The 23374-nt window shown below is 43.9% G+C and overlaps 1 protein-coding gene across 1 annotated transcript in view; it reads left to right on the top strand.

The window, feature by feature from the left end:
- The window catches only part of STRC (stereocilin), a 140597-nt gene that overhangs the window by 5254 nt on the left and 111969 nt on the right, over positions 1-23374 (top strand). Inside the window, exons 4-10 of the mRNA XM_075345883.1 lie at positions 2885-4166; positions 4701-4763; positions 6237-6347; positions 7629-7795; positions 12152-12338; positions 12762-12871; positions 16849-16981. Of these exons, the coding sequence (XP_075201998.1) occupies positions 2885-4166; positions 4701-4763; positions 6237-6347; positions 7629-7795; positions 12152-12338; positions 12762-12871; positions 16849-16981 (2053 nt within the window). The remainder of the gene's footprint in view (positions 1-2884; positions 4167-4700; positions 4764-6236; positions 6348-7628; positions 7796-12151; positions 12339-12761; positions 12872-16848; positions 16982-23374) is intronic.

Below are 23374 nucleotides of genomic sequence, written 5' to 3'. Positions count from 1 at the left end.
CAGCTTCACCGTAATCCAGTTTTATTTTTCTAAAAACTCTGTTTGTGCTCATTACTTAATCTCTGAAAACCACTTCCCCTGACTACTCCTTAGTAGTAATGAGCGGACTCGCAGATAACCGGGATTGGCAGATCTTGGTGATCCAGTTTTTAATATCCGGTTCTGGGCCAGATTCTGGTCCCCATATGAGTCTATAAGGACCAGAGTTTGGCAATTAAAAATAGTGGTAGAAGGGATAGGGGGATGGGAGCAAGTGCAGCGTACTTACCAAGGCTCTGAGACAGCTGTACGCCTCTCCTTCACTTCCTGGGCTGCTCATTATTGCTCATCCATATGCACTGCTTCCCTGCCCACCGGCCATTCTGGCGTCTATGATTAATTGCAGTCAGATGTGCTCCCAGCCTGTGTGGCAGTGTCTGACTGCAACCTATCACAGGCACTGTCTGCGGGTCAGTATTGTGGTATAAAAATAAATAAAACAATTGGTGTAGGGTAACACAGTTTTATGATACCCAGCACAGAAAGAATACAACTAGAGGCTGCAGCCCCCAGCCGTGCGCCTATCTTGTCTGCATACCAAAATAGGAAGAACCACATGTGGCTTTTTTAAAATTATTTAAATAAATAATTTTTAAAAATGGCGTGTGGTTCCCCACATTTTGATATCCAGCCAAGATAAAACACAGCAGCTGGGGGCTGCTATTCTCAGACTGGGGATGCTCATGGTTATTCGGCCACCACCCAGCCTAAAAATAGCAGCCTGCAGCCACCCAGGATTGTTGCATCCATTAGATGCGACAAGCCCGGCGCCTTACCCGGCTCTTCTCGATTGCCCTGGTGCTGTGGCAATCAGGGTAATATAAGAGGTTAATGGCAGCCCACAGTTGCCACTAAGCCCTAGATTAGTAATGGGGAGGGTCTATGAGATCCCCCATTACTAATCGGTAAGTGAAAGTAAATAAACACAAACACCAAAAAAATCCTTTATTTGGAATAAAAGCACCCTCTTTCATGACTTTATTAACCCCCAAAACACTCCTACAGGTCCAGCATATCCACACGATTCCATCTCTGCTACATCTTAACTGACAGCTCGCGATCCTGGAACATGACTGCCCGCTGTGCGCTCCAGGCAGAAAATGAATGAGCTGTAGCGATCAGCGGTGACATTGCTCAAGTTAGTTGCGGTCAAGCCCTCTACCTGTGACCGCAGGTAACCTGACCTCAGGCGACCTCATTAAACTCAGTGAACTCACCTGCATTTCCTGGCTGAAAACAGTGTTTTTTTGCCAAATGATTCAGATTTGGTGCTGAAATTTTTACACCATATTCTTGCACCCAATCGACACCTCCTGGGAAAAAAAAAATCGCATCACTACAGCATCATACCTCATGCGGTTTTGATGCATTTTATTGCCAGGACGAGTAGATTAGGTGCATATATAGGGTGTAAAAATGTCATTAGCAAAATGCAAAATAAATGTGTGTTCTGCCAGGAGATGCATATTTGGTGCTGAATTCTGGTGCCGATATTTCAGCACCAAATTTGCACTTCCTGACAGACCACTGAAATGGTGTTAAAACCTTTTTTTTTTTTCATTTTTGGGACACTAGATGCAAATTTGGTGTTGAAATTTTTAGTTTCCAAAACGGGGTCACTTGTGGGGATTTTTGTGCTTAGGTACCTTAGGGGCCCTGCAAATGCAACATGGTGTACGCAATCTATTTCAGCTAAATTTGTGTTCCAAGATTCCAAAACACTCTTTCCGTTCTGAGCCTAGTCGTTTATCCAAACAGAGATTTCTGACCACATGTGTGGTATCAGCGTGCTCAGAAGAAACTGGGTAACACATTTTGGGGTCCATATTGTTGTACTATTTCTTGTTAAAGTAAATAATTTGTGGTTAAAGCAACATTTTTAAGTAAAATGTATATTTTTTTTTATTAAAATTTGCATTCATTCATCTTAAGCACCTGAAGGGTAAATAAGCTTCTTGAATGTGGTTTTGAGTACTTTGAGAGGTGCAGTTTTTACAATGGTGTCACTTTTGGGTATTCACCTAGACCTCTCAAAGTCACTTCAAATGGGATGTGGTCCCTAAAAAAAGTGGTTTTGTAAATTCTGTTTGAAAAATGAGAAATTGCTGAAAAACCCTGAACCCTTCTAATGTCCTAACAAAAAAAAAATTGTAGTTCAAAAATTGTGCTGATATAAAGTCGACATATGTGAAATGTTATTTATTAACTATTTTGTGTGACATGACTTTCTGGTTTAAAAATATAAAAATTCAAAATTTGAAAATTGCCAAATTTTCAAAAGTTTTTGAAAAATTTCTGATTTTTTTACAAATAAACCTAAATTTACCACTATCATGAAGTACAATATGTAAAAAAAAAAACCTTTCTCAGAATCACTGGGATCTGTTGAAGGGTTCCAGAGTTATTACCTCATAAATTGACACTGGTCAAAATTATAAAATTTGGCCTGGTCAGCAAGGTCAACATTGGCTCATTAAGATGATTATTAATAATTATTTGAAAGATTTAAGAAATTAAATAATTATCTATTTTTAGAGTCAATCAAAATAATTCACTTGATTTGATCCAGCAGCCATGTCAGTAGACCAGTACCCCTGGAATAAAGCCCTACATACCTCCTTACTTGCCGGCATCCCCGGTGCTCCCTCTGATTAGTAGACCTGGCGTTTCATCCTGCACTCTTCACACAGCACTGATGACATCACACCAGGCCTACTAATCGGTAGAGGTACCATGAATGCCGGCATATTGATGTATTTTCTTAGGACTCCTATCCAGAGGCCACAGACTATCAATGTGGCTACTGGGCCAGGGTTTGCAAATCTTTTTTTTTGTTTTTATACAGGGGCATAAAACACAATATTACTTGGAACACCCAGTCTCTTGGTTTTACATCAACAAGTTTCCCATCAACTCCGCCACTCTTGACATGCAGGAGACCTACTGAAAAAATTTTGGATGTGGCACATAATATTACAAAGAGGTCACAGACTGATTTTTCGGAAGAGCCACAGTCTTATACTGAAGTATTAGAAGCTGTATGCAATGACACAATCTCAGGGCTGCCCGGTGTCTCCAACTTCACAGTGTTTCTATATTGCAATGTGTATAATAATACAGGATACTCTGTAGACACGTTATATGATCTACAGGCCGCCTGCTCTGATGCAGCTTGGTACTTGACATCCATGGAAGAAGATTCTTTTTGGGTTTGGGTGTGCAGAGAATATTTCCCAATTGAATTTAATATCACTGTTTGCAAAAACACATCATTTCCAATACACAACCAAGAATCACCACTAATGACTGACCTATGTACTAATGTGTTTAATAGCTCCGAGATGATGAGGGAGCTGAGGAACAACATCCGGTGTTCAGATATGTGGCAGGGCGTCTCTATGAACCCCAAGGCTTTGAAAACATGTCTATTTGAAAATAAAACAATCTTGATGGAAAAACTGTGCAGCAATGACTCCCTGTCCGGCATGTCGGAAGACAGTAAAACATGGGTGTCCGGGCTGTGTAGTAGACACAACATGGTAAATATAACTCCTTGCAATTACAAAGCATGGGACATTACCTCTTTCAGCAATGTAACTTTGGTGGAAGAATGTAAAGGGATAAATATTCAAGAGTTTATGGATCTTGTGTGCCGAAATGCAACTCTGTATTTCACCCTTAAATCCTTCCATCCCTGGATTGTGGATCAGTGTTGGAAAAACATTTCACTAGATGGCAAATGTTTCCTTCAAAGACTGGCAGATGTTCTCCCAGTGTCGTCAAGCTTTGATTCCTCACAACTATGCAAAAATCCCATCTCCTACATCCTAGGCCTGGTTTCTCAGCTGTCCCAGTGTGACAGTGAATCCAATGGCTGGGCCTTAAATGTACAGTATCTCCTTAAGGTTCTGGATTTTCTCTTCTCTCTCTCAGACTCGGATCAGATAGGTAAGGAAGCAAGGGATAGACTTGGAGAGGCCATTCTTCTCTCTAGCCTGCTGGATAATAGCTCTTTCTGGACTTCTTTCAAGATGAACTCCTCAATGAGCATCCTGCAGACCATCGAATTGTATCTAGAAAACAAGAACAGTTTATCTGACAAAGAAAATCTCCTGAGCTGCTTTAGCGTAAGTTGTCTTTTCATTTAGATGACAAACATTGCTTTTATGTATTACAATACCATACTTATGTTGTTTTCTCAGACAGTTGATTCATTACAAAATTGCTTAACTATAACATTTTATTTTATTATTAGAATAATTAGAATAATTTGAGTTACTCAGAGGAACGCATAAAACTTTCACAACATTGGAGATGTTGCCTATTTTTTATGGCTTGCAGAATGTGACTTGTTGACATCATCTTTCCTATTTCTCTTTCTTCGTAAATATGATCCACTGTACTTACATTTCCTACCCAACAAGATTGTTCTATTAAGAGGACTATTAATATGGAACGCCTCCTTTGACATAAATATTTTTTTAATATTTATTATAATGAGATTTAAATATTTTGTACAATGATGTTAGGCTTTTACCAACATCATTTACTTAATTGCATATCAAGCAATTATTAATAAAGTTGTATCTTGGAGACTCTTTAAATGGAATTATGTGAACGTATTTATTATTTATGTTAATGCATTTATTTTTCCTTGACAGCCCGTGTTATGGGACCTCATCCAGAAGGAGGAAAATGCTACAGCGTTTGAAATCCTCCTGCAGGTATTGTACCTATATCCATATACTCTTTAAGGAATAATTTTATTTTAAAAGGACCTAATAATATAGCAACGTCAAATTATGGATTTTTCTTTTACTTAGATGGATTTTATGTCATATGAGATGGCTGGATTGTCATTGTAAATAAGCACTTGTACCTTGCCCCTCCCCCATCTCATTGTAGATTGTAAGCTCTCACGAGCAGGGTTGCCATTTTTCCCTTTAAATATTGTATCTTCTATAATTGTTACTTGTTTGTATATGTTTATGTATATGATATGTATATGAGCCTCCTGAATTGTAAAGCGCTGCGGAATATGTTGGCACTATAGAAATAAAGATTATTATTATTATATTTAATATTCAATTGTATGAAAATAGTTAGGAGAGAAAAAAAGAACTAAATAGGTGACAGCCCTATTGATTAGAACGTACTCACTGGTTCAACCTAACTTGATATGGACAAGTGTAGTTTATGGCGACACATTGAGCCCTGTAGAGCCATACAGTGCCCCAGTAGAGAGCTATGTTCCTCTAGAGAAGTGGTCCCAAACCTTTCTTACCTCCGGAGCCACATTGAGCTCGGAGGCAGGGTCACGAGCCAATTCCAGAGACCCCTGGAATATTGACATTCAGCTCCTGTCTCCCCTACAGTAGTGACTCCGAAAGCCTCTATTATTGGTATAATCATAGGCAAAGCTTTCTCACAGGGTTCATACCATGCCAATATACTTGTATCTCTGGGTTCCCACCTTACCCTCATTTAATATATCAAGCATTCCCATCATGCTATGTCATCCATATTCAAGAACTCCCATCTACATGGCAGTATCATCCTATATCCAGTTAAGTACATGCTTAATCTATCAAACCCCAATGCCATTACATGTGCATACATATCTGTTCTTCTATTTGGGCCTACTCATAACATTCACCATCTGGAGACCTGCTCTTCATAGCTAGACCTGGTGCTAATGCACCATGATGGCAGACAGCTGCAAGTCACACATCATGGTCCTGCAAGCTACATGTGGCTCCCCAAGGATCCCCGCTCTAGAGGCAGTACATACAGCATTGAATATAGCATGCCATGATTTCACTTACTTAAACTTGACTTGACATCCAGAAATATAGGAAAGGTTTCATGCAATTCAATAAGTGCCTATTCCTTAGAAAGGCTAAATGTTTGCAATCACTAATGATGGGACAATGGCGATAGACTCACTAGCAAGACATTGGAGAAGCACTCTATAAGTTCTCTAGCAAGGGACCCTTATGCTAAGGTACACGTTATTTGTGGACACTATAGTCATGCTGTAAATACAATGCAGATTGGAATACAACATTGTACACATAAGGTTAAATGTTTAGAAAAATTGGTAAAATTATAAAACAGACTGTACCAATTGTTTTCCTGGCATACTGCTTATGATTTAACATTTTTGTTCTTATTGGAATGACACATTCTTATGGCAGGAATATCTGCAAATGCCTAGAGAAGGTTTCCAGAAAGTCCTGTTATCAGCCGAGAATGATGCAGTAGAACGTTTTGTCTCGTTGATGCATCGATCATGGCCAAGAATTCAGGTGAGAAGACATTGTGAATTTATTTTTATGTACCATTTATGTTAGCTAGAAAGGTAAGGAGTTTTGGAAATAAATGTTTAAAATTACGGTAAACTTTGACTTTGATTATCTTCGTAACAGTAGTGTTAATAACATTTTAGCAAATACGTCATCACTTGCTGATTATTACATCATGAGATGAGGTGAACACACAGAAGAGTATGTTTTTAGTAACCATATATTAGGTTCCATCTTGGTTAACGTTGAATAATTGAAGCCCAGTAATTTAGCACCAAGACTATCTGATTATTGTGAAAATCTTCAACATTAGATACAAAGAGAATTGAATGGTTATGGATGAAAAAAAGTCATATGAAATGATTCTAAAATAAATAATCTAGGGTTTCTGATGTTTTGTTGGTGACTTCTTAGGAAAGGTCATAATAAATCAATTAAACCTCCTGCAAAATCTCATAATACCCTGGAAAATGCCAGATTGACATCTAGCAAGCCATAGCCATAATGTACTTTTGGAAGTTTAAGTGTAGTCATAGCTGGTCTTGTATACAATCAATGATTGTAGAGGTGGTAGACATTTTTGATAATACTTAGGGGTACTTTGCACACTACGATATCGCAGGTGCGATGTCGGTGGGGTCATGTCGAAAGTGACGCACTTCCGGCGTCGCTCTCGACATCGTAGTGTGTAAAGCCTAGATGATACGATTAACGAGCACAAAAGCGTCGTAATCGTATGATCGGTGCAGCGTCGGCGAAAACCATAATTACCTTGCTGCGACAGTCCAATGTTGTTCCTCGTTCCTGCGGCAGCACACATCGCTGTGTGTGAAGTCGCAGGAGCGAGGAACATCTCCTACCTGCGTCCCGGCCGGCAATGCGGAACGAAGGAGGTGGGCGGGATGTTTACATCCTGCTCATCTCCGCCCCTCCGCTGCTATTGGCTGCCTGTCATGTGACGTCGCTATGACGCCGCACGACCCGCCCCCTTAATAAGGAGGCGGATCGTCGGCCAGACTGACGTCGCAGGACAGGTGAGTGCATGTGAAGCTGCCGTAGAGATAATGTTCGCTGCGCCAGCTATCACCATGATATCCCATCTGCGACGGGGGCGGGGACTATCGCACTCGGCATCGCAGCATCGGCTTGCAATGTCGCAGCGTGCAAAGTATCCCTTAGTACCTCAAGTTTATAGAAATCTATAAAGTGGTCTAAAAGTCTTTAAAAAAATAATAAGTATAATATCATAATTTATGGGATATATGTATATTCCTTTCTCTCTAGATGACTCGTCCTGATGAAAGGGATTTAGAGACCTTAACTTCAATGGTGATTCAGAAATTTCCACTACTAACACCTCAGATATTTGTGGATCTTTCCCAGTTCATACCTTTCATGTCCATATCTGACATTGTAAACTTCCCAATAACTCTTTTGGCCAACCAGAGTGTGTAAGTAAGATTATTTCTGGTGTATTACCATAGTTAGTTTTTTCTTATTTATATTTACCGAGTCTATATAATATTGAACAGTATCTTATATATCAGTGTGGTTAATAGACTTTGCTACAAGCTTCCTAGAGCATATATACTGTCTATATTCTTAGTGTTGAGAGGGCAGAAAGTGACTGCCAGACACTAGAGATGAGTGAATCAATCCATGGAAGATTGAGTTTGAGTCCAATTTTCTGAAATACTCTGTTTCATGCAAATGCAAACATTTTGAGACTTGTTTTGTGGTTCACACAAATCTCCAAACTTCCCTGGCACCATTTCCCACCCTGCTGAAGCATCAGAGAGCGGGCTAATGTTTTTTTGTGTGGCTGAGCAGGTCTGCCTATAAAGCCAGCTATGACATCTTACGGGTTATCATACCTTGTAGAGTGGTCCTTGGCCATCACAGATCGGGAGCTCTCAGAGGAGCACAGTTTGTATGGAAGAATCTTTTTCCATCTCTGGGTAAGTATCTGGTTCTTGTAGTGTAAAAGCTTTTATGTTCAGGAGGATTCTCTCTCTCTTTTACTCCACATGTATTTTCTGACCAATTACAAGCTTTTCAGTATTGAAATTTGCACAAATTTATTTGCTGCAAATCAAATTTTGGGGGAAAATTCGGTTAAAACAACAAGTTTGAATTTCAAAAGATTCAAAAGATTTCAAAAGATCCACTTATATCTACTCAACACCTCTTCCTTTTAGATTATTTCTATACTATGTAAGCAAGTCCAGGAAAAGTACGCTAAGCACTGACATCAATCTGCTCCCAAAGGCATTCATTTGCCAAGCACCTGTTGACCCACAGGTAAATGCAGGAAAGGAAAAGGTAGGCATCCAGAGAAGTAAAATCTTCAAATTTATTAAGAATCCATTTAAAATATTCCACCACGGTGGACAAGCAAAATGTTATGCATTTATCAAAAGGATCTAGCACCTCTGCGATCGTTAACTTAAATGGATTCTCAATAAAATTTGAAGATTTTACTTCTCCGGATTCTGAGCCTTTCCTTTCCTCCTATTTCTATTTTCATATATTTTTATTAAAATAAGGTTAACAAAATAACATATCAATTCCACACAATCAAGATATTATCATGCGTAGCATACCATTATTTGAATACATGTGGGGATCTATTGTATGAATAAAACTTTTCATCTGGGGGGGAAAGGTATAGGAAAAGAGAAAGGAGAGGGGAGGGGGAGGTAAAACAATTACTTTATTGGGGATGTTGAAATCCATCTTTTTTCACTGCCTAGTGAAATTAGGAATCTGACAAACGCATAATGTGAATGGCCAACTAAAGTTTTCTTTCGGTCCATAGTACATTTGATTAAATGGAACCTGTCACCAGATTTGTCCCCTCTAAGCTGCGGCCACCACCAGTGAGCCCCTATAAATACAGAATTTTAGAATACTGTATATAAGAGCCCAGGCCGCTCTGTAGAAAATAAAAAACACATTTATTATACTCACCTAGGGGGGTGGGGTCTGGTCCAATGGATGTCGCTGCTCTCGGGTCCGGCGCCTCCTCTCTGTGACGATCTCCGTCCTCCTTCTACCCAGCCCAGTGTGGATGACGTGTCCTACGTCATCCACTCTGGCCAGCATTGCTGTCCTGCGCAGGCACACTTTGATCTGCCCCTTTGAAAGCAGATCAAAGTACTGTAAATCGCAGTCACAAGGAAAGGTTAAAGACCGCCCCCATCCATGCGCACTACAATACTTTGATGTACCCTGAGCAGGGCAGATCAAAGTGCACCTGCTCAGAACCTCAATGCCGGCTTGTGTGGATGACGTAGGACATGTCATGCACATGGGCCTCAGAAGAAGAAGGACAGTGAACGCTGCAAAGAGGAGAAGCTTGACCTGAAAGCAGCAACACCCCTCGGACCGGACCGCTTCCTAAGGCTGCTTTCACACTACGTTTTTTTAACATGAACATGAACGTTTTTTTGCTGTAAAAGCGGATCCTGCTTTTACAGCAAAAAAACGCATGCAAACGCATGTGTTATTTTGCAGGATCCTGTTACTTTAAGTTTATGGGCGGGCATTGGAGTCATGTGACCGGGAGTCAGTGGAACTGAACATGATAGACTGGGAGCCGGCTTCTGACAGCTGCAGAGGCTCATAACCAAGGTAAACATCGAGTAACTTGCTTGGATACCCGATATTTACGTTGGTTACGAGCATCCGCAGGTGCTAGGAGCCGGGCTCCCTGCTCCCTGCACACGTAACCAACGGAAACAATGGGTAACTAAGAGAAGCGCTTTGCTTGGTTACCCGATATTTATCTTGGTTACCAGTGTCCGCAGCTCTCAGGCGGGGGAGAGAGAGAGGGTGAGAGAGGCAGAGAGGGAGGGGGAGAGAGACAGAGAGGGAGGGGGTGAGAGGGAGGCGGAGAGAGACAGAGAGGGAGGGGGTGAGAGTGAGGTGGAGAGGGAGGGGGAGAGAGGGATTGATCACCCGAGGCTGGTTTCTGGGCATGCTCAGTAGAGCAAGCAGGATCCTGTCATAGCATGCCAGCGTTCACATGCATTTGCATGCAGTATAGTCAGGATCCAGCAATTTGCAGAATTTTGACGCAGCTCAAAAACGCTACAAATAGCGTTTTTGAAAAATGTTAAAAAACTGCAACTCGCTGTATCCTCACTATAACGTACGCAAACGCAGGTGAACGCATGTTGACGCGAGTCCATTGCAAATGCATTGAAATGAAAACGCATTTGCACTGGATCCGTTTTTGCGTTAAAAAACGTTCATGACGGATGTTAAAAAAACGTAGTATGAAAGCAGCCTTAGTGAGTATAATAAAAGTGTTTTTACATTCTACAGAGCGACCTGGGCTCTTATATACAGTATTCTACAAAGCTGTATATAAGAGCTCACTGGTGGTGGCCACAGCTTATAGTGGCCAAATCTGGTGACAGGTTCCCTTTAAAGAACCATTTGTGACGCCCTGGACTATTCAGTTCGTCACAGGGTCCTGCACGCTCTTTTTCTTAGTGCAGGATTCAACCCCCCATGGTTCTGGGTCTCCATCCTGCAGTACTGCCTCCATCAGCATTCACAAATCCTAGATACTCTTTGCACCACACCTGTCAGGGCCGCCCACCTAGGGGTCAGGCATGGAGGTGTCAAGTAGAGTTGAGTGGTATCCCTTGAGCTGTGAAGAGCTCTGAGGAAGCAGGGCGTTGTAGCTCCCAGGGGAGAAGCAGACTAGGTCGCAGACGGTGGTCTGGACCTAGAAGAGTCGGACCCCCGGTCGCAGGTGATTGAGGCTAGGTGCCTGGGACCTGTCTTGGAGGACGGTCAGCAGCCTGATCCTATCACCGGTCCAGGACCGAAGGCACAGCGGGGTACATGGACCCTAGATCAGGGAGAAGATTCAGGTGACCCGGCAATTAACCTGCGGAGGACAGGGCCTTTACGGATTGTCCCCACGAAGCTCAGAGATCGGGGGCACTAGCGCAATGAGGGGAATACGGCTTTCCAAACAAGCGGCCCACTGAAATCCCAAGCGTGAGCTCCTGAGAGCAGGCTCCTTCACTTAGCCATAGTGGGGAGCGGGGCCCGGAAAGCTCCAAGCTACCGGGCCACAACGGACAATCTAAAACTTTATGCCAGGAGGCAGGTTACGCACCACCGGCAGTGCTGAAGGGGATGGGACCCGGACGAGCTCCCCTCGAGAGGCAACGGCATTCAGAGACTTGGTTTACTCTGTTGTCAGTGTCTGCTTCATTGCTGAGTGAGTACCTGACTGACCCCTGCACTGTGTCCCCGCATCACCATTTAGAGTCCTGGGGCCTACCCCTACTCGTGGAGGGCAACATCACCTAGCTGCCCCACTCCATCACCCCGGGTACTCCCAATGGCAGCGGCGGTACTCCCAATTACCGTACACCACGGGCGGCGTCACGAACTATTCCAAATCCCCTGTAAATACCCCCTTTTACGTTTGAGTGTGGCCCCTAGCCCTCGGGTCCGGAGACCCTCGAGCCACGAGTAACCGTCACCCCCGGATCCGAGTGCTTCGAACCGCTGCAGGGGCGGCGCACATTCACACTGGACAATTGTCTTTTTTTTTTTGCTCATTGATTTTTATCCATAATGGAACTGATGAATTAAAATTCTCATGAAGGCATTGCTCCATTGCAGACCACCACTTTTTCTGTGGTTTGAAAACTTTCTTGTGTATAGGGGCCAATATTGAATAGATCTCTCTTTCGTTCAATGTAATGCAGTGCTATTACTGTAATAACATATTACCTTTGTAGATTTATGCTGTATTGAAAAGTGTTTATTTGTTCTAGATTAGATGCAATAAATATCCACAGTCAAGAAATGAAAGTCACTCAGAAGCGTGCTTTTGCTAAACTTTTTTTGCAAACTGACATGTTTGGTGATGTCCCATCATGGCCTCCACACTTTCTGAGGTCTATACAACCACTTCTCCCATACCTGCCGTTTTGCCACTTTGTACAACTCAACGCTGATCAGGTTTGTGCTTCTTTTTCATAATATACTTATGCAAATGTTACAGTATAATACCGCCTACTATGGGGTGTTACAGAATAACGTCACAAACTATGAGGAGTAGAAAAGGATGGGGCAGGATGGGCAGATCACACACAATTATACTTTAGTCATTTATTTATAAGACAATGGGTTTCTACAAGTCGTAACAGACTCAGGACAGATCACTGTATAAATATGCACATGGCTATCCAATATTTATAGGGATGGGCAACGTGCCCTATTAATTCTCATCTGACTGTGATTATAATGTGATAGAAGTCATGACAGCACATTGACTAATGCATTATACATAGGATTATTGTGTTAGGGAAGTGCATAAATGGCGAATTAGAGACGGTATCTAGGCACTGACAGTTGTACTAATCATTTCTTTTGTGCCCTCAGATTAAATTGCTGGCAGATGGCTGGAAAGATGTGAACCTGGGGATGATACAGGGCCGTTATGTGGCACAAAGCCTCATGAACACTAGCCAAGATATCGACAAAGTACAGAGGTATAATGTCTTTATCTACAGTCATATGAAAAATTTTGGGCACCCCTATTAATGTTAATCTTTTTTCTTTATAACAATTTGGGTTTTTGCAACAGCTATTTCAGTTTCCTATATCTAATAACTAATGGACTGAGTAATATTTCTGGATGGAAATGATGTTTATTGTACTAACAGAAAATGTGCAATCCGCATTTAAACAAAATTTGACAGGTGCAAAAGTATGGGCACCTCAACATAAAAGTGACATTAATATTTTGTAGATCCTCCTTTTGCAAAAATAACAACCTCTAGTCGCTTCCTGTAGCTTTTAATGAGTTCCTGGATCCTGGAGGAAGGTATATTTGACCATTCCGGTTTACAAAACAATTCCAGTTCAGTTAAGTTTGATGGTCGCCGAGCATGGACAGCACGCTTCAAATCATCCCACAGATTTTCAATGATATTCAGGTCTGGGACTGGGATGGCCATTCCAGAACATTGTAATTGTTCCTCTGCATGAATGCCTGAGTAGATTTGGAGCAGTGTTTTGGATCATTGTCTTGCTGAAATATCCATCCCCTGCGTAACTTCAACTTCGTCACTGATTCTTGCACATTATTGTCAAGAATCTGCTGATACTTAGTTGAATCCATGTGACCCTCAACTTTAACAAGATTCCCGGTGCCGGCATTGGCCACACAGCCCCAAAGCATGATGGAACCTCCACCAAATTTTACTGTGGGTAGCAAGTGCTTTTCTTGGAATGCCGTGTTTTTTTGCCTCCATGCATAACGCCTTTTTGTATGACCAAACAACTCAATCTTTGTTTCATCAGTCCACAGGACCTTCTTCTAAAATGTAACTGGCTTGTCCAAATGTGCTTTTGCATACCTCAGGCGACTCTGTTTGTGGCGTGCTTGCAGAAACGGCTTCTTTCGCATCACTCTCCCATACAGCTTCTCCTTGTGCAACATGCGCTGTATTGTTGACCGATGCACATTGACACCATCTGCAGCAAGATGATGCTGCAGGTCTTTGGAGGTGGTCTGTGGATTGTTCTTGACTGTTCTCACCATTCTTCTTCTCTGCCTTTCTGATATTTTTCTTGGCCTGCCACTTCTGGGCTTAACAAGAACTGTACCTGTGCTCTTCCATTTCCTTACTATGTTCCTCACAGTGGAAACTGACAGTTTAAATCTCTGAGACAACTTTTTGTATCCTTCCTCTGAACAACTATGTTGAATAATCTTTGTTTTCAGATCATTTGAGAGTTGTTTTGAGGAGCCCATGATGCTACTCTTAATAGGAGATTCAAATAGGAGAACAACTTGCAAGTGGCCACCTTAAATACCTTTTCTCATGATTGGATACACCTGCCTATGAAGTTCAAAGCTCAATGAGGTTACAAAACCAATTTAGTGCTTTAGTAAGTAAGTAAAAAGTAGTTAGGAGTGTTCAAATCAAGAAACTGATAAGGGTGCCCATACTTTTGCACCGGTCAAATTTTGTTTAAATGCGGATTGCACATTTTCTGTTAGTACAATAAACCTCATTTCAATCCAGAAATATTACTCAGTCCATCAGTTATTAAATATATGAAACTGAAATAGCTGTTGCAAAACCCCAAATTGTTATAAAGAAAAAAGGTTAACATTAATAGGGGTGCCCAAACTTTTTCATATGACTGTATATACTACATGCTACATATCTGGAGATATGTGTCCTTTGTTTTCTCACCTGTTAGAATCCCACAAAGTTCCTATACTAAAGGTGTGTCATCAGGAAATGTGTCGGCAGAAAATCACCTATTGTTTAAAACAGGGTTTTGTGTAAAGTGTTTTTTTTTTTATTTACTTTTTTTTAGATCAAAATCTTTATTCAAAAACAAAATTAGTAGTTTTGCAATTTTCATAGTGGCCACCTGGGATATTTTAGATTCATTTTTCCTGTCCTCTCCAGAATAGTTTTCATCAAGCTCCTTATCATCAAAGGCAGGATTACAAGGACAAGTAACACCTCTATACACAGCTGATAACACAGGATATGTTACAAGTGACCCTGCTCCCGCAATCTTCATAATGCCCTTTACACATATTCATTAGGCCCGTTTCACACGTCAGTGAAAAACACTGACGTTTTTCACTGGCGTGTATAACACGCACATGTCCCTGCGTGTGCCGTGAATCACGGCACACGTGGGTTGTCTAAGTGCAATCCGGGCTCCGTTCTCCGTGGCCCGTGATTGCACTTAGAAAACAACTCACCTGTGCCAGCTCCCGCTCTCCGTGGTGCTGAATCCTCCTGCGGTGCAGCATCCGGCCGGCGCTGACCCCTGCAGCAGCTGCTTCCGGGTCGGCTGTGTCGTGCATCATTAAGATGCGCGACAGTAATCAGCCGGCTTAGAAGCAGCAGGGAGAACGAGCTGCAGAGAGCGCGGCTGAAGCTGGGTGAGTTAAAATGTTTATTATTTTAAATGCACGTTTTTTTCTGGCACGTGTTTCACGGACCACACCACTGCATGGTCCGTGGGACATCAGTGATGCCAGAAAAAAATGGACATGTCTCCGTGCAGCAATCACGCACACGCGGGTACGCCGCACGGAGACACGTGCAGTGAAAAATCACTGACGTGTGAGCAGACCCATTCATTATAATGGGTCTGCGTATGTCAGTGATTCTGGTACGTTTAAAAAAAAGCACAAACGTACCAGAATCACTGACATGTGAAAGGGGCCTTAGACGGTAAAATACAGGGCCAGAGTCTTTTCATTGGGGCTAATGCACATGCGGATTTCCTGAAACAACAGGAAGTATAACACTATTAAAGCCCCTTTGGCCATTGTAAAGATTGCAACATTTTTTTTGTAAAGATTGTGATTTGCAGAAAAAAACTGTTATGGTTGTGTAGCAACTCACAAGGGATATAGGGAACACACTAAGGACTGCAACTGACCCTGCTGATTCCTGTACAGACTAGAGATCCCAACCCGGTAGTCCATAGTGGATCCTGCATGAGTTGGAATAGCCCTGACCACAGATTAAACAATGGCAACTCAGACCTTATATGCCTGACTCGCCATTGAGGGCTTCACATTCCTCCTAAAGAACCAGAAGGCAGAGAAGAGTGAAAATTACCTACAGAAGGGAAGGTGTGCTGAAGTAAAATGTGATCCCAGAATGAGTAAGACAAACAACAAAATACAAGAGAGGGTGTATACTGCTAATGACTATGCGGCCTACTTACCAACAACAACCATAAGATCGGTGCAGAGTGGAGAATATAAAGAGCAGAAAAAGGAATCCTAGCTGGCTCTTCCACTGACTGGCAAAAAACAAACAGCAATATGAGAATGTCACCAGCAGGAAATACAAGCAGGGGGAAAGTATTTAAAGCCAAACCTAAAATATGATTGGGCAGTCATCCGAGTAAATGAATACAACTGGTACCCTAATAGAAGTAAAGCTAGGATAACAGAAACTAAACACCCAAAGAAAAGATGTATCTACTGTTGTCTGGCAAACAGATAAGCAGACCACAGAGCACATACTCAAGGGTTTGAATCCAGACGCATGACATTAACAATGCCACAATTTAAAAAAAATATATACATTTAACAGAGAAATCTGATTTAAAAAATGTATAATCTTCCGATGACACATTCCCTTTAACAATTGATAACCTATACATAGGATAGGTCATAAAATTTCATTTGACAGGTCCAGCACCTTTCAGTCAGTGGCAATGAGTTGTGATTGCACTTTCAGTGTAATATGTCTCATGAGCTTGCATTTGGTGTAAATTGATAAATAATAATAAAAAAATATAGACCTACCATTTTAGGCATAAGTAGCTTTTCTTCCCATTTGCCCTGTTATTACTCTAGAGCAGAGGTTATAGACAGTCTCCAATTTGTGCTAACTGCATCAATAGATTAGTAGCAAAGTTTGATTCTTTGGGCTATGTGCTGATTTTATGTAGTTTATATTACATGTTTCAGGCTTGGTCATCTTATTTGTTACTTGACATATGAGGATCTGCAATGGGTTCAGCCCTTCCACTACCCATTAGGAACAGTGGAGAAGAAGCTGCTTGAATGCGTTTCACAGAGAACACTATCACATCGTGGACGAGTAAGTAACCACAACCTGACAAGAAACCTAAATTGCTGCGTTTAATTTAGTCTTCTGTATTCTACTATAACAGCAGCAGCATATATACTGATGTCCTCATATGCAGGACTATGATGGCAAAATACCAGAAATTTAAAGTGTACCTATCATCAATATGGGGCTGTGTGCCACCCCTGCAACAGTCGAACTGCTTGGATCCGAGGTCGCTGTGACTCGTGGTTCTCCAGACCCGGGGGCCTGCAGCCACTTTGAAATGTAAGGGGGGAATATTTACAAGGGAGAGTTCGTGACGCCACCCGTGGTTCGTAGTAATCGAGTACCGCCACTGCCGATGGGAGTACCCGGGGAGATGGAGCGGGGCAGCCAGATGATGTTCCCTCCACGAGTAGGGGAGACCCCGGGACTCTAGAGAATAGGTGGAGGATAACGTGGTGCGGACTGTATGGGCAGGCAGGATGCAGGGAGAGCAGTGTACTCACTCAGACTGTGTGGATGTTGCTGCGACCATTAAGCAGACTCTGACACAGAAGTAACCCAAGTCTCTGGGTGCCACTGCCACTCTGGTGGGAATCTGTCCCCGCTGATATTGATTAGTGCTCTGGAGCCTGCCTGCATGCACATGTAGATATATGTTTCTGAGTGACCCTTCAGCCTGAAGCAGTCGGGGTCCCGCTCCCTATATTTAAATAGGGAAGCTGTGCTCTCGATGGCTGACACATGGGATTTCAGTGGGCCGCATAGACTGGAAAGCCCTATCCTCCTCGTTGTGTTGATGCCTTCGATCTCTGAGCTCTTGGGGAAGTTCATAAAGAGACTATCCTCCACAGGTGAATTACCAGGCTGCGTGAAGCTACTCCCTGATATATATGGTCCTGTACCCCGCCGTGCTCGGTAATGGTCCAGTTACTGAACTTTCCGGTGCCGACTGTTCTTCAAAACTAAGTCTGGGCACCCTTTTCCAATACTCTGTGGCTGGGTCTCTGACTCCTCCAGTCTCAGACCACCATCTGCGACCTAACCAAAGTCTCCCAGGGAGCTACAACTCCCTCAGCTGCTCACTCTCTGAGGGCTACTCTACTCTGACTTCCTCCCTTCCACCAGTCTGCCTGGCCCCTAGGCGGGTGGCCCATTTCCAGCTAGACCACCCACTGGTGTGCCTGACAGGGTATGGTGTGAGGTGTGGTTAGGATTTGTGTTCTGATGGAAAAAAATACCAGAGTTAGGATCCCAGAACTATGTAGGATGAGTTCTGCACCATAAGAGAAAGGAGTGCAGTTCCCTGTGACACCAAGATAGGGTCAGGGGCATCACAGCTGCCCTTTTTTATTTAAGATAAAATGAACAGCCTGGTTATAATGGTCCCCAATGCCCCCTCTTAAGGACGTGACTTTCTTTCAAAAGGCGGGTCCAATCATCTCGGTTGTGTGATGCTGGCATGCAGAGTACGATCTTGAAACCCATCTCGCTGTGAAAGAGCGATATCTTTTGTCTAATTGCTAGATCTTGCCTTGTTCACTAAACAAGCACAGCCGCATCCTTTACTAAGCAGATACAAAACGGTAACAGCCCTGATATTATAGAGTGACGTAACGCGATAGTCACGGTTGAAGGATTCACTCCGGATACCCTGGCACACTACCTGAAATAGCTGGTACTGTCTGGGTGTGTGGACTTGTGTCGTGTGGGCTGTGCACCCATACCGGTCTCATGTTGCTGCTAACATCGAGTGACCAGGACTGGATGACGACTCATGCTCACAATGACACCACCAGTTCATTTTTAACCACAGTTCTTTACTTAACGGTTTATTTTCAGCAACAACTTTACACACCACATAGCAGGTACATATCGTCTAGGATATTTCAATTGTACAAGGCATATTCAGACAGTCTCATTTCCCACTGGGTTGCTTCCAATCTTACTGGTCCTGTGAGTGCCAAATTCATACTTTCCATTCCAGCGGCTCCTCATCCAGTCTCTTAGTTTAGGAGGGTGTCAGAGGTTTCTTTACCATGGCCAGAGTAGAGCATCATAGAGGAGAGGTGAGGGGTAGCCAGTAGTGCTGGAGCAGAGCCTTATGCTCTCGGACGTTTGGGGAGACTCTGCTCAGGAAAGCCGACTTCGTTCACATGCCAGTTAGTATTAACCTATTATCTTGACAGTCAGTGGCCTAGCCTGTACCCCTGATCCAATTGTCTGGGGCCAATTTGTTCGAGGTTTTGTCTCTAGCCTCAACATTGTTCTCACTCTGTGTCATGGTCAACATTCAAGGATGATACTATCTCAACTTCATTCTCTTTTCCTAGTTTCTGCCACAAGTCACCCACCGTATGCGACCTTCATGAACTACAGACTATCCGTCTGTATCTATTGCTCACAAGATCCTCATTTAGGGGTGCTTCACACACAGCGAGCTCGCTGCCCAGATCGCTGCTGAGTCACGCTTTTTGTGACGCAGCAGTGACATCATTAGCGATCTCGCTGTGTGTGACACTGAGCAGCGATCTGGCCCCTGCTGCGAGATCGCTGCTCGTTACACACAGCCCTGGTTCGTTTTCTTCAAAGCCGCTCTCCTGCTGTGACACACAGATCGCTGTGTGTGACAGCAAGAGAGCGACAAATGAAGCGAGCAGGGAGCAGGAGCCGGCGTCTGACAGCTGAGGTAAGCTGTATCCAAGATAAACATCGGGTAACCAAGGTGGTTACCCGATATTTACCTTAGTTACCAGCCTCCGCAGCTCTCACGCTGCCTGTGCTGCCGGCTCCGGCTCTCTGCACATGTAGCTGCTGTACACATCGGGTTAATTAACCCGATGTGTACAGCAGCTAGGAGAGCAAGGAGCCAGCGCTCAGTGTGCGTGGCTCCCTGCTCTCTGCACATGTAGCTGCATTACACATCGGGTTAATTAACCCGATGTGTACTGTAGCTAGGAGAGCAAGGAGCCAGCGCTTAGTGTGCGCGGCTCCCTGCTCCCTGCTCACACTGGTAACTAATGTAAACATCGGGTAACCATACCCGATGTTTACCTTAGTTACCAGTCTCCGCAGCTTCCAGACGGCGGCTCCGTGCAAGCGCAACGTCGCTTGCACGTCGCTGCTGGCTGGGGGCTGTTCACTGGTCGCTGGTGAGATCTGCCTGTTTGACAGCTCACCAGCGACCATGTAGCGATGCAGCAGCGATCCTGACCAGGTCAGATCGCTGGTCGGATCGCTGCTGCATCGCTAAGTGTGAAGGTACCCTAACTCTTCTAGATGGAACCATCTCTTAACCTATTAGCTAACCCTTTTCATTGTGGGCTAGTCCCAACTCTTAACTACTTCTGACCGTATTCACTGTCTTTTGCTGGGCAGAACTCAACCTCCTAATAGAGCAGTGCACAACATCTTACATGAAAACAGTACAACACATCACAGTTCACATGGCACAATATTTACAAATACGCAGGACACAATTCACATGATACTACACAACTATACAAAAACACAATTGATGTCTTAAGGGAAAGGAAAGCGATCGCCATGAGTTCACTTCCTTAGAATATTACCATTCAATAAACACTTAAAACATTGCTGATGATTAAATCGTAGCTGATTAGCTACATACAGGATCAATGGTGGTATTTTATTGGCCTGTTTATGTGGCACCCCAGTGGTCCGGTTGCCCAGGGGGGTGATGCTATGCCTGGAAGCAAAAGGGGGATCTCCCATGGTAGGTATAGCACTCAACACTTCCTACTCCAGACCAGAAGGTGGAGCACAACAACCCGGTTTGAGGAGAGCTTCCCTATGCATTCTGGCCTGGAGGAGGAGTTAGGCACACAGATACAGGAAAGTGAAACTAAACTGTTAGAACAAGTCAGGAGTAGAGAGAAGATGGTCGCTGAGCAGAGAGCTGCACCATAGCTCCCTCAGGGCCGAGCGCTTAGAACCGGACATCGGAATCCAAGGCTGCGTAGGTACTAAAGTCCCAAACAAAGACTCCACACAGTGAAATAAGTAAAATTTGAGGGGAAGTACTGCTTCAAATTCCGGGGGAGAGGCAATGTTCCCCTGCTATCGAGACAATTAATCCCAGAGAGGACCTCTCTGTCCTTAGGACCTCTGTGTAAAGGCCCCTTTACACACTGCAACATCGCAAACGACATCGCTGTAACGTCACCGCTATTTTGTGACATAATAGCGACCTCCCCAGCGACATTGCAGTGTGTGAAACACATCAGCGACCTGGCCCCTGCTGTGAGGTTGCTGATCACTACACATCTCTGAGGACCATTCTTTGGTCCTTTGTTTCCCGCTGTGCAGCATGATCGCTAGAAAGTCTCAGTGTGTAAAGGGGCCTTTACAGCTACTTCGTTAGCGACTTCCCTTTCAAAAAGCTGCTTTACAACGTCCCCAATGACTAGCTAGGTCGTTCTGCAGGTCCGTATCGCTGTTGCGTCGTTTTCCAGGTATGCCTGTTTGACAGCTCACCAGAGACTTTGTAGCGATCCCGGCCAGGTTGGGATCGCTGGTGGGATCGCTAGAAAGTCTCAGTGTGTAAAGGGGCCTTAACACGTTCAATGTCCTATCAGCCTAAACGTATACTGTAGTTAAGACCTGATTTCTATTGTTTTAAGTTATTGATTAGTATCAGTTCATGCATATCTCTGAAACTTCATGATATACGGTCATTCCTGCATGGAAGTAAAAAATATACACAAATTAAATTTTCAACCCACAAATGAAAAAACCCGACGCGTTTCCCCTCAAGATTAGACGAGGTTCAACAGGGATTAGATGGGTAATTTTGCCAATATTGTCACACATGTCCACTAGAAAAATGTGTCCAATGCCAGCCACTTTCTGCATAAAAACAGCTCAAATTTCACTCTGATAATACAGGATGATTATCTGGTTCATGGAGATTTGGTTTATATCTTCTCCTGTAATAAAGGGGTTTCCACAAAACATTCCAAAGGGCACAGATAAGCCCTCACTATAATAGAAAAATGATGACCTCAGGCTCATAGGTCAATGTACCCACTCAATATACAGTATAAAGAGGCTACTATTGTGTTCATCCACAGATTGTCTGATGTAAATGCCCCAAAACAGACAATAATGTCTGTACAGTTCAGATGGATCTGCAGTCTCCTGTTTGGAGCATATTACAGGTATATGCATGCAATCTGGTATACATGCAAGTACTTCCTGACCACTTGTAGTGGTAAAATGATGTCCACTCAGACCAACTGTTGGTAGCGGGTCCTCTGAATATACCGTTTTGGAGATATATTTGCCCTGAAGTGCTAGTGAGGATATTATCTCACAGGGAGAAAATTGGATCTTGTAATTAAAGAAGAGCAACTATAACTACAGTAGTCATAATGTAACGCCCCTGTAAACGGGTCGTTACAGGGTATTAAATGTTACCCCATTTTTCCCGGGCAGGAGGAAGAAGGGTCCCCACAACACACACTAACATCACACTGGCAGGAAGGAGTTAGCAGCATTTGCAGCATGAAGTTTGTTCTGAGTCCATGACTCATCCTGTCTCCTTAATGAGCAGGTGGCTGGACACAGGCAGGTCCCCATGACAACCAAGGGGAGGGGGGGCCTGAAGGAGTGAGTTTAGTGCAGAGCACACAGAAGTTTTAGGCAGAACGTCAGAGGCTGCAAGGGAGAGCAGACGTCCAGAGAACAGCTCCTGTTTAGGAGATGCCACGAGACCAGGGCTGATAACACCTAGAGGAGGGGAATGGAGCTGAGGACTGGGGATCCCTGGAGAAAGTTGTACCCGGTGGCGGTTGTGTTAGGTCCGCTACCGGGGATGAGAGAGACAGAGAGGCGGCGAGTTCCCAAGATGCTCTATGCCACGGGGACGGCACTAACGCACCGAAAGGGAGAGACCCCCAGAACACCTCACCGGACACCCCTTCCTCCTACCTGCCCGGGACCGACCAAAGGCTACAGGCGGCGAGGACCAGCACCCGGGTGCGATGCGAAACGGACTTTAAATAAAGAACAACTGGAACCGCACACCGTGACTGCTGTGAGTAATGCCGCCGCCTTGTGCCCCCGGTGTCCCTGAGGACTGTTGCCCTGGGTCTCATTAACCTCCTGGGGCCACCCCGCTCCACCCGTGGGGAGCGATTCTATCCGGCTGCCCGTAACACCTGCTCCGGAGAGAGACAGCGCAGCGGCGGCTGAACATCTGGCCACAAACCACGGGTGGCGCTGCAAGCACCCCCCGTCCCCGTCCCGTACCGTTTCCTGGGGAAGAGCAATGGCAAGCCCCCCCAGGGACCCCGTTACCCTCCTTCCATCCCCCTTGTAACACCGGACTGACGGTCAGACTTTCCTTTTATTGAAACCCGCCGGGGGTCACGGAAGCCGGGTCGGGCCACTCACAGC

This window comes from Anomaloglossus baeobatrachus, chromosome 4 (assembly GCF_048569485.1).
Source record: "Anomaloglossus baeobatrachus isolate aAnoBae1 chromosome 4, aAnoBae1.hap1, whole genome shotgun sequence".
Classification (NCBI taxonomy): Eukaryota; Metazoa; Chordata; class Amphibia; order Anura; family Aromobatidae; genus Anomaloglossus; species Anomaloglossus baeobatrachus.
Note: the sequence above shows the minus strand (reverse complement) of the source record. Positions and strands in the feature narration are given on the sequence as shown.